Raw genomic sequence first — 13465 nt, 5'->3', positions numbered from 1 at the left:
GGACAGGACCCCTTTATGTATCACTTCTACACTGGACACCAGAGGACAGGACCCCTTTATGTATCACTTCTACACTGGACACCAGAGGACAGGACCCCTTTATGTATCACTTCTACACTGGACACCAGAGGACAGGACCCCTTTATGTATCACTTCTACACTGGACAACCAGAGGACAAGGACCCCTTTATGTATCACTTCTACACTGGACACCAGAGGACAGGACCCCTTTATGCATCACTTCTACACTGGACACCAGAGGACAGGACCCCTTTATGTATCACTTCTACACTGGACACCAGAGGACAGGACCCTTTATGTATCACTTCTACACTGGACACCAGAGGACAGGACCCCTTTATGTATCACTTCTACACTGGACACCAGAGGACAGGACCTCTTTATGTATCACTTCTACACTGGACACCAGAGGACAGGACCTCTTTATGTATCACTTCTACACTGGACACCAGAGGACAGAACCCCTTATGTATCACTTCTACACTGGACACCAGAGGACAGGACCCCTTTATGTATCACTTCTACACTGAAGGGATCACTTCTACACTGGACACCAGAGGACAGGACCCCTTTATGTATCACTTCTACACTGGACACCAGAGGACAGGACCCCTTTATGTATCACTTCTACACTGGACACCAGAAGACAGGACCCCTTTATGTATCACTTCTACACTGGACACCAGAGGACAGGGACCCCTTTATGTATCACTTCTACACTGGACACCAGAGGACAGGGCCCCTTTATGTATCACTTCTACACTGGACACCAGAGGACAGGACCCCTTCATGGCATCACTTCTACAATGGACACCAGAGGACAGGACCCCTTTATGCATCACTTCTACACTGGACACCAGAGGACAGGACCCCTTTATGCATCACTTCTACACTGGACACCAGAGGACAGACCCCTTAATGTATCACTTCTACACTGGACACCAGAGGACAGGACCCCTTAATGTATCACTTCTACACTGGACACCAGAGGACAGGACCCCTTTATGTATCACTTCTACACTGGACACCAGAGGACAGGACCCCTTTATGTATCACTTCTACACTGGACACCAGAGGACAGGACCCCTTAATGTATCACTTCTACACTGGACACCAGAGGACAGGACCCCTTTATGTATCACTTCTACACTGGACACCAGAGGACATGACCCCTTTATGTATCACTTCTACACCTTTATGTATCACTTCTACACTGGACCACCAGAGGACAGGACCCCTTTATGTATCACTTCTACACTGGACACCAGAGGACAGGACCCCTTCATGCATCACTTCTACAATGGACACCAGAGGACAGGACCCCTTTATGCATCACTTCTACACTGGACACCAGAGGACAGGACCCCTTTATGCATCACTTCTACACTGGACACCAGAGGACAGGACCCCTTAATGTATCACTTCTACACTGGACACCAGAGGACAGGACCCCCTTAATGTATCACTTCTACACTGGGACACCAGAGGACAGGACCCCTTTATGTATCACTTCTACACTGGACACCAGAGGACAGGACCCCTTTATGTATCACTTCTACACTGGACACCAGAGGACAGGACCCCTTAATGTATCACTTCTACACTGGACACCAGAGGACAGGACCCCTTTATGTATCACTTCTACACTGGACACCAGAGGACATGACCCCTTTATGTATCACTTCTACACCTTTATGTATCACTTCTACACTGGACACCAGAGGACAGGACCCCTTTATGTATCACTTCTACACTGGACACCAGAGGACAGGACCCCTTTATGTATCACTTCTACACTGGACACCAGGGGACAGGACCCCTTTATGCATCACTTCTACACTGGACACCAGGGGACAGGACCCCTTTATGTATCACTTCTACACTGGACACCAGAGGACAGGACCCCTTTATGTATCACTTCTACACTGGACACCAGACCAGATAAACAGGGAAAATTCTTTCAGATTCTCCAATTTATTTTTCAGCAATGAATTAAAGCCTTGAAACATCTGGGAACTCTGTGCTGATCACTGATCGTGTGTTGATGCAGAAGGAGAATCACATATTAATGAGGACTCATAATATTCATACTGGAACCCAGGTTCAGCAAGATTTCCTGTCACTATACCGACGCTGGCATACCCCTCTCCCCTACCCCCCCCCAGCCTAACCCTAACCCCCCCCCCCAGCCTAACCCTAACACTATACTGACGCTGGCATCCCCCTCTCCCTTACCACCCACCAGCCTAACCCCCCCCCCACCCTAACCCCCCCATCCCCCACAGCCTAACCCTAACACTATACTGACGCTGGCATCCCCCTCTCCCCTACCCCCCCAAGCCTAACCCCCCCAGCCTGACCCTAAACCCCACCCCCCACCCTAACCCCCCCATCCCCCACAGCCTAACCCTAACCCCCCCCCCAGCCTAACCCCCCCATCCCCCACAGCCTAACCCTAACCCTGTCACTATACTGACGCTGGCACCCCCCTCTCCCCTACCACCCCCCAGCCTAACCCTAACCCCGGATCACCACAGCCTAACCCTAACCCCCCATCCCCACAACCCCCCTTCTGATATAACATTTCTGAAATCTGTTTCCCCGTGTTCTGTGGTTACTGCGCATTATTTACCCCTATAGTTTTGTCCCCGGCCATGGCTTGTCTGATACCCTACATGGATTTAATTGGGTAAAAATCCTCATTATCTGCAAATTAATAAAAGTTATGTTTTATGATTAGCGAGTAGCACAACACAATCTGAGGCCCCATCGCTCTGCCCCTGACACTGAGCTCCTGAGGACAGCTCCCAGAGGAGGCTGGAGCGAGTAGCACAACACAATCTGAGGCCCCATTGCTCTGCCCCTGACACTGAGCTCCTGAGGACAGCTCCCAGCGGAGGCTGGAGTAGCACAACACAATCTGAGGCCCCATCGCTCTGCCCCTGACACTGAGCTCCTGAGGACAGCTCCCTGCGGAGGCTGGAGCGAGTAGCACAACACAATCTGAGGCCCCATCGCTCTGCCCCTGACACTGAGCTCCTGAGGACAGCTCCCAGCGGAGGCTGGAGTAGCACAACACAATCTGAGGCCCCATCGCTCTGCCCCCAGGGCCGGATCTAGGGGGGGCGACTGCCCCCCCCCCCAACACAGTCATAGCCACGCCCACTTTTGAGCAGAAGAGAGCTCTCTTGGGAGAGCCTGAGGCAGAACGATGAGCTGCAGCTTATACCACAGCAGCACAGAGGAGCCAGGAGAGCAAGGGTTACAGAGCATTTGCCCCTCACCTGCTGGTGTGTGGGTACTAGGGCTAATAAATACAATTACACCACAGCACAGTCACATGTACATAGAACAATCACAAAGCTCTATCTCAGTCTCACTCAAAAAGTTCAGTCAGAATTGAGAGAGGAGGAGTTAGGATTGCAGATGGGAGGAGTTGGGACTGTAGAGGGAGGAGTCAAGATTAAACAGTAAACCGCCCCCCCCTAAAGAAAAGTCTAGATCCGTCCCTGTCTGCCCCTGTCTGCTCCTGAGGACAGCTCCCAGCGGAGGCTGCAGAGAATAGGGGATCACCAGTCATACTAGCAGGGGCTCTGGGGTATAAGAAGGACGAGGTGTGAAACAAACAGTATCATTCAAGAAATATGAGAACTCACCTCAGGCGGCTTTCTACCCAGAAGTAGGTAAGTGGCCATCACTTCGTCATATTTCTGGTTACTTACAGCGTCACTAATTTCTTCTCTTGAAAATCCCATTGTGACCATAATATCTGGGGAAAACAATAGACTCATTTTCATCATTGTTTCACACAATACGACACACAGCGCTGCGCGGTTCTGAACCTGTCAGCGATAGCACTTAGGGTAAAAGTCATCTTGCATCATCCATTAATGTATTTATTACCAGTTATTTATATAGCGCACACATATTCCGCAGCACTGTACAGAGAATATATGCCCATTCACATCAGTCCCTGCCCCAGTGGAGCTTACACTCTATATTCCCTATCACATGCACACACACACACACACACACACACACACACACACACACACACACACACACACACACACACACACACACACACACACACATTCTCACTAGGGGTAATCTTGTTGGGAGCCAATTAACCTACCAGTGTACATTTGGATTGTGGGAGGAAACCGGAGTACCCGGAGGAAACCCACACAAGTACAGGGAGAATATACAAACTCCACACAGTTAGGGCCATGGTGGGAATGGAACCCATGACCTCAGTGCTGTGAGGCGGTAATGCTAACCACTACACCATCCGTGCTGCTGTTAATGTACAGACTATGACATCACTGCCATCTTAGCCTTAATTACAGCATGTAAACCCCAGGATCTAGCACCAGGGATGCTGTGGAAGAAGTGATGGCAATTAGACCCCGAGCTTCTTGCTGTGATATACTGTTGTTATATTGCCGCTTGGGTTTCCAGGTCTCCGAGTACAGGACAGGAAAACATGTACCTCCAACGCTACAACAAGATGTGACATAACAGAGCATGCAAATAATGGCTGCTGTCCCTTCCCCATACACTATAGTAACCACGGTCATCCGTCCTCCATTACACAGTACAGCGGCCGGGGTCCCCCCACCCCACACAGTACAGCAATCAGGGTCACCACACCCTCCACAGTATAGTAGTCAGGGTCACCACACCCCACACAGTATAGTAGTGAGGGTCACCCCACCCTCCACAGTATAGTAGTCAGGGTCCCCCCACCCCGCACAGTACAGTGGCCAGGATCCCCCCACCCCGCACAGTGCAGCAGTCAGGGTCACCACACCCCGCACAGTACAGCAGTCAGGGTCACCACACCCTCCACAGAATAGTAGTCAGGGTCACAACACCCCACACAGTATAGTAGTCAGGGTCACCACACCCCACACAGTATAGTAGTCAGGGTCACCACACCATGCACAGTATAGAAGTCAGGGTCACCACACCCTGCACAGTATAGTAGTCAGGGTCACCACACCCCACACAGTATAGTAGTCAGGGTCACCACACCATGCACAGTATAGTAGTCAGGGTCACCACACCCCGCACAGTACAGCAGTCAGGGTCACCACACCCTCCACAGTATAGTAGTCAGGGTCACCACACCCCGCACAGTATAGTAGTCAGGGTCACCACACCCCGCACAGTATAGAAGTCAGGGTCACCGCAACCCGCACAGTACAGCAGTCAGGGTCACCACACCCCGCACAGTACAGCAGTCAGGGTCACCACACCCTCCACAGTATAGTAGTCAGGGTCACCACACCCCGCACAGTATAGTAGTCAGGGTCACCACACCCTGCACAGTATAGAAGTCAGGGTCACCACAACCCGCACAGTACAGCAGTCAGGGTCACCACATCTTCCACAGTATAATAGTCAGGGTCACCACACCCTCCACAGTATAGTAGTCAGGGTCACCACACCCTCCACATTATAGTAGTCAGGGTCACCACATTCTCCACAGTATAGTAGTCAGGGTCACCACACCCTCCACATTATAGTAGTCAGGGTCACCACACCCTCCACAGTATAGTAGTCAGGGTCACCACACCCTCCACATTATAGTAGTCAGGGTCACCACACCCTCCACAGTATAGTAGTCAGGGTCACCACACCCTCCACAGTATAGTAGTCAGGGTCACCACACCCTCTACATTATAGTAGTCAGGGTCACCACACCCTCCACAGTATAGTAGTCAGGGTCACCACACCCTCCACAGTATAGTAGTCAGGGTCACCACACCCTCCACAGTATAGTAGTCAGGGTCACCACACCCTGCACAGTATAGAAGTCAGGGTCACCACACCCCGCACAGTACAGCAGTCAGGGTCACCACACCCTCCACAGTATAGTAGTCAGGGTCACCACACCCTCCACATTATAGTAGTCAGGGTCACCACACCCCGCACAGTATAGTAGTCAGGGTCACCACACCCCACACAGTACAGCAGTCAGGGTCACCACACCCCGCACAGTACAGCAGTCAGGGTCACCACACCCTCCACAGTACAGCAGTCAGGGTCACCACACCCTCCACAGTACAGTAGTCAGGGTCACCACACCCTCCACAGTATAGAAGTCAGGGTCACCACAACCCGCACAGTGCAGCAGTCAGGGTCACCACACCCTCCACAGTACAGCAGTCAGGGTCACCACACCCTCCACAGTACAGCAGTCAGGGTCACCACACCCCGCACAGTACAGCAGTCAGGGTCACCACACCCTGCACAGTATAGTAGTCAGGGTCACCACAACCTCCACAGTATAGTAGTCAGGGTCACCACACCCGGCACAGTATAGTAGTCAGGGTCACCACACCCTGCACAGTACAGTAGTCAGGGTCACCACACCCTCCACAGTATAGAAGTCAGGGTCACCACACCCGGCACAGTATAGTAGTCAGGGTCACCACACCCGGCACAGTATAGTAGTCAGGGTCACCACACCCGGCACAGTATAGTAGTCAGGGTCACCACACCCTCCACAGTATAGTAGTCAGGGTCACCACACCCTCCACAGTATAGTAGTCAGGGTCACCACACCCTGCACAGTATAGAAGTCAGGGTCATCACACCTCGCACAGTACAGCAGTCAGGGTCACCACACCCTCCACAGTATAGTAGTCAGGGTCACCACACCCTCCACAGTACAGCAATCAGGGTCACCACAACCCGCACAGTATAGTAGTCAGGGTCACCACACCCTCCACAGTATAGTAGTCAGGGTCACCACACCCTCCACAGTATAGTAGTCAGGGTCACCACACCCTCCACAGTATAGCAGTCAGGGTCACCACACCCTCCACAGTATAGCAGTCAGGGTCACCACACCCTGCACAGTATAGAAGTCAGGGTCACCACACCCTCCACAGTATAGTAGTCAGGGTCACCACACCCTCCACAGTATAGCAGTCAGGGTCACCACACCCTCCACAGTATAGTAGTCAGGGTCACCACACCCTCCACAGTATAGAAGTCAGGGTCACCACACTCGGCACAGTATAGTAGTCAGGGTCACCACACCCGGCACAGTATAGTAGTCAGGATCACCACACCCGGCACAGTATAGTAGTCAGGGTCACCACACCCTCCACAGTATAGTAGTCAGGGTCACCACACCCTCCACAGTATAATAGTCAGGGTCACCACACCCTGCACAGTATAGAAGTCAGGGTCATCACACCTCGCACAGTACAGCAGTCAGGGTCACCACAACCCGCACAGTACAGCAGTCAGGGTCACCACAACCCGCACAGTACAGCAGTCAGGGTCACCACACCCTCCACAGTATAGTAGTCAGGGTCACCACACCCTCCACAGTACAGCAGTCAGGGTCACCACAACCCGCACAGTATAGTAGTCAGGGTCACCACACCCTCCACAGTACAGCAGTCAGGGTCACCACACCCTCCACAGTATAGTAGTCAGGGTCACCACACCCTCCACAGTACAGCAGTCAGGGTCACCACACCCTGCACAGTATAGAAGTCAGGGTCACCACACCCTCCACAGTACAGTAGCCAGGGTCACCACACCCTCCACAGTACAGCAGTCAGGGTCACCACACCATGCACAGTATAGTAGTCAGGGTCACCACACCCTGACAGTACAGTAGTCAGGGCCACCACACCATGCACAGTATAGAAGTCAGGGTCACCACACCCTCCACAGCACCCCTACCTAAACCAGTCTTGGAATTGGGGATCAGTCCTCAGTTTCCTCTGGTGGCAGCAAAGTTTCCACAACAATGTCTTCTGCCAATGTCTGCTTCTCCCATCTTCTTCGGCAAGACTCGGCGTGAGTAGCGACCCGATTGCTGTGCTGATAATTTTGCTGTCCTGCGATCAGATAGTCGCCTCCCAAGGGGAGTGTAAATTTTCCCCGTGCAAGTGTGCGATCGCATGTGTACGCCATGCGAAAATGTCCCTCAGTCAGTGGACCGATGCAAATATGTTCGCATCACACTCACCATCGACTAATTTTTCCAGTCTGTGCGCAGACCAGGACTTACTCCTATAGTGTGACGAGAACAGGCTGATCGGGCCTGGAGCGGACGACACACACCCGCCCTGAAAACGCTTGGGAACGCCTGCGTTTTCCCGGACATTCCAGAAAATGTCCAGCTACCACCCCCAAACGTCCTCTTCATGTCAATTAGCTTTCGCACCAACTTGTCGCTGTTTGGCGACGCGTGTGCACATTGAAGTGCATACGCATGCACGGTCAATCGATACTCAGGTCTAAATCGGTCTCATGGACCTGTATCCATTATCCATACATGACAGTTCTTTTGACTCTTTTCACAAATCAAGTGAGTTAGAAAGGTTCTTTTAAGGTTGGACATTTGGCCGATGTATCAGCTGCAGACATATCCAGTAGGATCCGATCAGCAATAACCTCCTGGAATAGGGCAAAGTCTTGCCCCAGGAAAGGCGGTATGGTAGCTTTGGGGCTATTACTGCCACTACCGTAGCTGTTTGACTTTTTAGCATGGTTTAGTGGTAGGCAAACCCGCTCATACTCCACTGTAGTTCCATGAATGCACAGCACTTTCAACTTAGACAACCTGGCCGACACTTCTTCTTGAACAACAGAACTGGAGACTAATGTTCGCTCACTCCCAGAATCCACCAGGGCTAACAAAGACGATTGGTTTATTAGAACAGCAACAGATTGTCATATCACCGCCGCGGCCGCCGGGCTTGTCCCTCCGAGGCTGCTGGCTGCCCGGGCGGTCGTCCCCGCTGGCGGCCTCTGCCTTCCGGCGCTCCGTCCGGCGCCCGTAGCGAGGATGTCGCGGGTGCGCCCGACGCTCACTGGGGACGGGTGACGTCATCAGCGCCTCTCCAATCGGGTGCTGGCGGGAAGTACAAATTCAGACGCCGGGCAGAGCTCCGGCGCCTGAGTATTATCGCTACTACTGCTGCACCTGTGATCTCCAGACCTACGTGCCTCCAGCATTTCCGTGCCTCAGCATTTCCGTGCTTCAGCATCTCCGTGCCTCAGCACCTCCGTGCCTCAGCATTTCCGTGCTTCAGCATCTCAGTGCCTCAGCACCTCCGTGCCTCAGCATCTCCGTGCCTCACCTCCGTGCCCCAGCACCTCCGTGCCTCAGCACTTCCGTGCCTCCAAGCACCTCAGCGTCTCTAAGCGCCTCAGCGCCTTCAAAACACCTCAGTACCTCTTGCATTTCAGTGCCTCTAGCACCACAACACCGCTCACAGCAAGCTTTTGGTACTCTCCACCAATTCATCAGCACCTTTACAAGTCTTGTCTTTCAGGAGTCCTTCAAGCGCCCACCCGTACCTTCTGCCTACCGTCCGAATCCTGCATGAGGAAGACCTACATCCGGCCTTCTCTTCTGCGACCCAGTAGTGGTTCCTCTTCCTGGTCACCGGAAGAAACCCCAAGTCCACAACACTTCCAAACCAGGTCAGTGATAGTACACTCAGGCCCCATGGACCAAAGTTTGGCTTCCCGAGTTCAGACTCAAGAGGCGACACAGGGCCAGATGATGCAATATCTCCAGGAATTGTCTGGCCGATTGGATCAAATTCAAGCATCCCTAGCTTCCGTAATTCCGGTTCCAGTTCACGTAACTGCTCCAGCTGCTGTTTCCAGTAATGCTCAACCTCCGGCCGGTACCAGGTCTCGTCTTCAGCTGCCTACTCCTTCCCGCTATAATGGAAACCCAAAGAATTGCCGTGGTTTTCTAAATCAGTGCGAGGTGCACTTCGAGCTTCTCTCTCACAATTTCCCTACGGATCGCTCTAAAGTAGCGTATATCATTTCCCTGCTTGAAGGGTCAGCGTTGGATTGGGTGTCTCCGTTATGGGAACGATCTGATCCCGTGGTTTCCAACTACACCAACTTTATCACGTCCTTTCGAAGAATCTTCGACGAGCCCGGCAGGATGACTACTGCTTCTTCCGACTTGCTCCGTGTTCGTCAGGGCTCCCGCCCCGTGGGTCAGTACGTGGTTCATTTCCAGACCATTGCCTCTGAACTTCGCTGGAATAATGACGCTCTGAGGGCTGCCTTCTGGAACGGTCTTTCCGACCGTCTGAAAGATGAGTTGGTTACTAGGGATCTGCCTGATCCGTTAGAAGAGTTGATCTCCCTTTGCGTCAAGGTGGATCTTCGGATGCAGGAGCGTGGAAGAGAACGTAGCCGTTCAGATCGTCCCAGGTTCCGGCATTCTACTCCTAGACCGGCGGCTGTGCCCAGCTCGGACGAACCCATGCAAGTTAACCGATCCCGACTGTCTCCGGAGGAACGACAGCGTCGTCGTGAGGGTAAACTCTGCCTTTACTGTGGAGCCGCAGATCATTTCCTCAAGTTTTGTAAATCCCGTCCGGGAAACGGGCAGGCCTAGCTTGTTCCGGAGGAGTCAAGTTGGGGGTCACGACTAAATCTTCTCCTATTTTGGATTGTTTGCTTCCTGTGTCTTTAATCACCAATTCAGTTTCCAAGTCTTGCGAGGCCCTGTTGGATTCCGGAGCTGCGGGGAATTTCGTTTCTTCCTCATGTGTCCAAAGCATGGATTTAAAGGTACGGCCTATCAAGCGGCCTATTTCGTTGACGGCTATCAACTGTACTAGAATTTCCCAGGGTCTCATAACGTGGCGCACGGAGCCAGTTAAGCTGCAGGTCGGGGCTCTACATCAAGAATGTCTGCAACTCTTGGTGATTCCGGAAATGCATCACGATCTGGTCCTTGGAATGCCTTGGCTCAAAATTCATAATCCCCACATTGACTGGAAGTCTTCTCAAATTCTGTCTTGGAGTCCTTTTTGTCATGCTAACTGTCTCACTCCCGTTTGTCCGCTCCGTTGTCTCTTCTAAGTCGGATGAAGAGCATATTCCGAAGGCGTATCAAGGGTTCAAGGATGTATTTTCGGAACAGGCGGCTGATCAGTTACCACCTCATAGGCCTTGGGACTGCACTATTGACCTTATCCCAGGGAAGATGCCACCTCGTGGTCGCACATATCCCCTGTCTCTTCCCGAGACTCAAGCTATGTCGGACTATATTAAGTCCAATCTGCTCAAGGGATTCATTCGCCCCTCTTCCTCCCCTGCTGGAGCGGGCTTCTTTTTCGTGAAGAAGAAGGACGGGGGGTTGAGACCATGTATCGACTACCGCGGCTTAAACGATATCACCATCAAGAATAAATACCCCTTGCCACTAATCACAGAGTTATTTGATAGGGTTCGTGGTGCCCGCGTTTTCTCCAAACTCGACTTGAGGGGAGCTTATAATCTTATACGCATCCGAGAAGGGGATGAATGGAAGACTGCCTTCAATACCCGGGATGGACATTACGAATACCTGGTGATGCCGTTTGGCCTTAGTAATGCTCCTGCTGTCTTCCAGGGATTCGTCAACGAAATCTTCCGAGACATGTTATATCAAAGTGTTGTGGTATATTTAGACGACATACTGATTTTTTCCAAAGATCTTGTTGAACACAGGACTCAAGTCAAAGAAGTGCTCCACCGTTTACGAGAGAATCATCTCTATGCTAAGTTCTCCAAATGTACCTTTGAAGTAACATCAATTCCGTTCCTCGGTTATATCATCTCGGGGACGGAGCTTCGCATGGATCCGGAGAAGCTCTCTGCCATTCGTGACTGGACTCAGCCTCTCTCTTTAAAAGCAATACAAAGATTCCTGGGCTTTGCGAATTACTACAGGAAATTCGTTAGGGGTTTCTCCACCATTGTTGCGCCCATTATTGCCTTGACGAGAAAGGGCTCTAATCCAAGTTTGTGGCCTTCCGAAGCCATTGAGGCTTTTTCCCACTTGAAGTCAGCTTTCATGTCCGCTCCAGTTCTCCAACAACCAAATTTCGATGAACCTTTCTTCCTAGAAGTTGACGCATCTTCGGTGGGAGTTGGGGCCGTTCTCTCTCAGTACTCCTCAGATAAGAAATTACATCCGTGTGGCTTCCACTCTCGTAAATTCTCTCCGGCCGAACGAAATTACACTATTGGAGACCAGGAACTTTTGGCAATTAAATCTGCCTTGGAAGAGTGGAGATATCTCTTGGAAGGGGCCAAACATGTGATTACCATTTACACGGATCACAAAAATTTGTTGTATATCAAATCCGCACAATGCTTGAATCCTCGCCAAGCGAGATGGGCACTTTTCTTTACTCGATTTTCTTTTGTTATCAAGTACCGGGTCGGGACTCTCAATATTAAAGCGGATGCGCTGTCCCGTTCACAAATTTCCACAGACGAGGATGATTCCTTCGAGCGGAGTTTAATTCTAAATCCAATTTCTGTCTCTGCTGCTTCAACTACTCCAGCTCCTTCTCCTGGAAGAATGTCTGTACTAGCTAGATTCCGGTCGAGAATACTACAGTGGGCCCATATCTCCAAGTTTTCCAGTCATCCCGGCGCCCAGAAGATGTACAAGTTTCTGCAAAGATCTTACTGGTGGGACACCATGAGGAAGGATGTACAGGATTACGTTAATTCTTGTCCACAGTGTACACAACATAAATCTCGTCTGCATCCAGCTGGGTTGCTTCGTCCTCTGCCCATTCCTATGAAACCCTGGACTCACATTTCCATGGACTTCATCACTGACTTGCCCTGTTCCAAAGGTTGCAACACCGTCTGGGTGATCGTCGACCGTTTCTCGAAGATGGCGCACTTCGTTCCATTGACTGGTCTGCCGACAGCTCCTAAACTAGCTCTACTATTCATCCGCGAACATTTCCGGTTACATGGGTTACCTCAGGAAATAGTCTCTGATCGAGGGGTACAGTTCACCGCAAGGTTTTGGAAAGCCCTCTGCTCGGCCTTACAGATTAAACTTGAGTTTTCATCCGCTTATCATCCCCAAACAAATGGACAAACGGAACGAGTCAATCAAGATCTAGAGACTTTCCTTCGCCTTTATCTCTCCCCTTCACAGGACAACTGGGTGGAGTTGTTACCTTGGGCGGAGTTTGCCCAGAACCATTCATTTCATTCTTCCACTGGTGAGTCTCCGTTCTTCGTCAACTATGGGTTCCATCCACGAGTTCCGGAGTTACAAAGTCTTCCGACAGAAGAGGTTCCAGCTGTAACATCCACTCTACTACACTTCAGACAAAATTGGTGTAGGATTCATGCTAGTCTTAAAAAGGTTTCTGTCCGATACAAGTTCTTCGCTGATAAGAAACGACGAGCCGCTCCTCAATACAAGGTTGGTGATAGGGTATGGCTGTCCACACGTAATCTCCGGTTGAAGGTACCCACTATGAAGTTTGCTCCAAGATTCATCGGTCCTTACCCTGTGCTACAAGTCCTGAATCCTGTGGTCTGTAAGTTGGGTTTACCTTCTCACCTACGTATTCCAAATGCCTTCCATGTTTCTCTTCTTCGTCCTCTCGTCCTTAATCGTTTTCATTCAAAG

The 13465-nt window shown here is 51.3% G+C and overlaps 1 protein-coding gene across 1 annotated transcript in view; it reads right to left on the bottom strand.

The window, feature by feature from the left end:
* MARK1 (microtubule affinity regulating kinase 1) overlaps window positions 1-13465 on the bottom strand; it is a 721120-nt gene that overhangs the window by 130024 nt on the left and 577631 nt on the right. Inside the window, exon 10 of the mRNA XM_063919434.1 lies at window positions 3678-3790. Within this exon, the coding sequence (XP_063775504.1) occupies window positions 3678-3790 (113 nt within the window). The remainder of the gene's footprint in view (window positions 1-3677; window positions 3791-13465) is intronic.

The sequence above is a fragment of the Pseudophryne corroboree genome, chromosome 4, assembly GCF_028390025.1.
Source record: "Pseudophryne corroboree isolate aPseCor3 chromosome 4, aPseCor3.hap2, whole genome shotgun sequence".
In the NCBI taxonomy this organism is placed as follows: domain Eukaryota; kingdom Metazoa; phylum Chordata; class Amphibia; order Anura; family Myobatrachidae; genus Pseudophryne; species Pseudophryne corroboree.
Note: the sequence above shows the minus strand (reverse complement) of the source record. Positions and strands in the feature narration are given on the sequence as shown.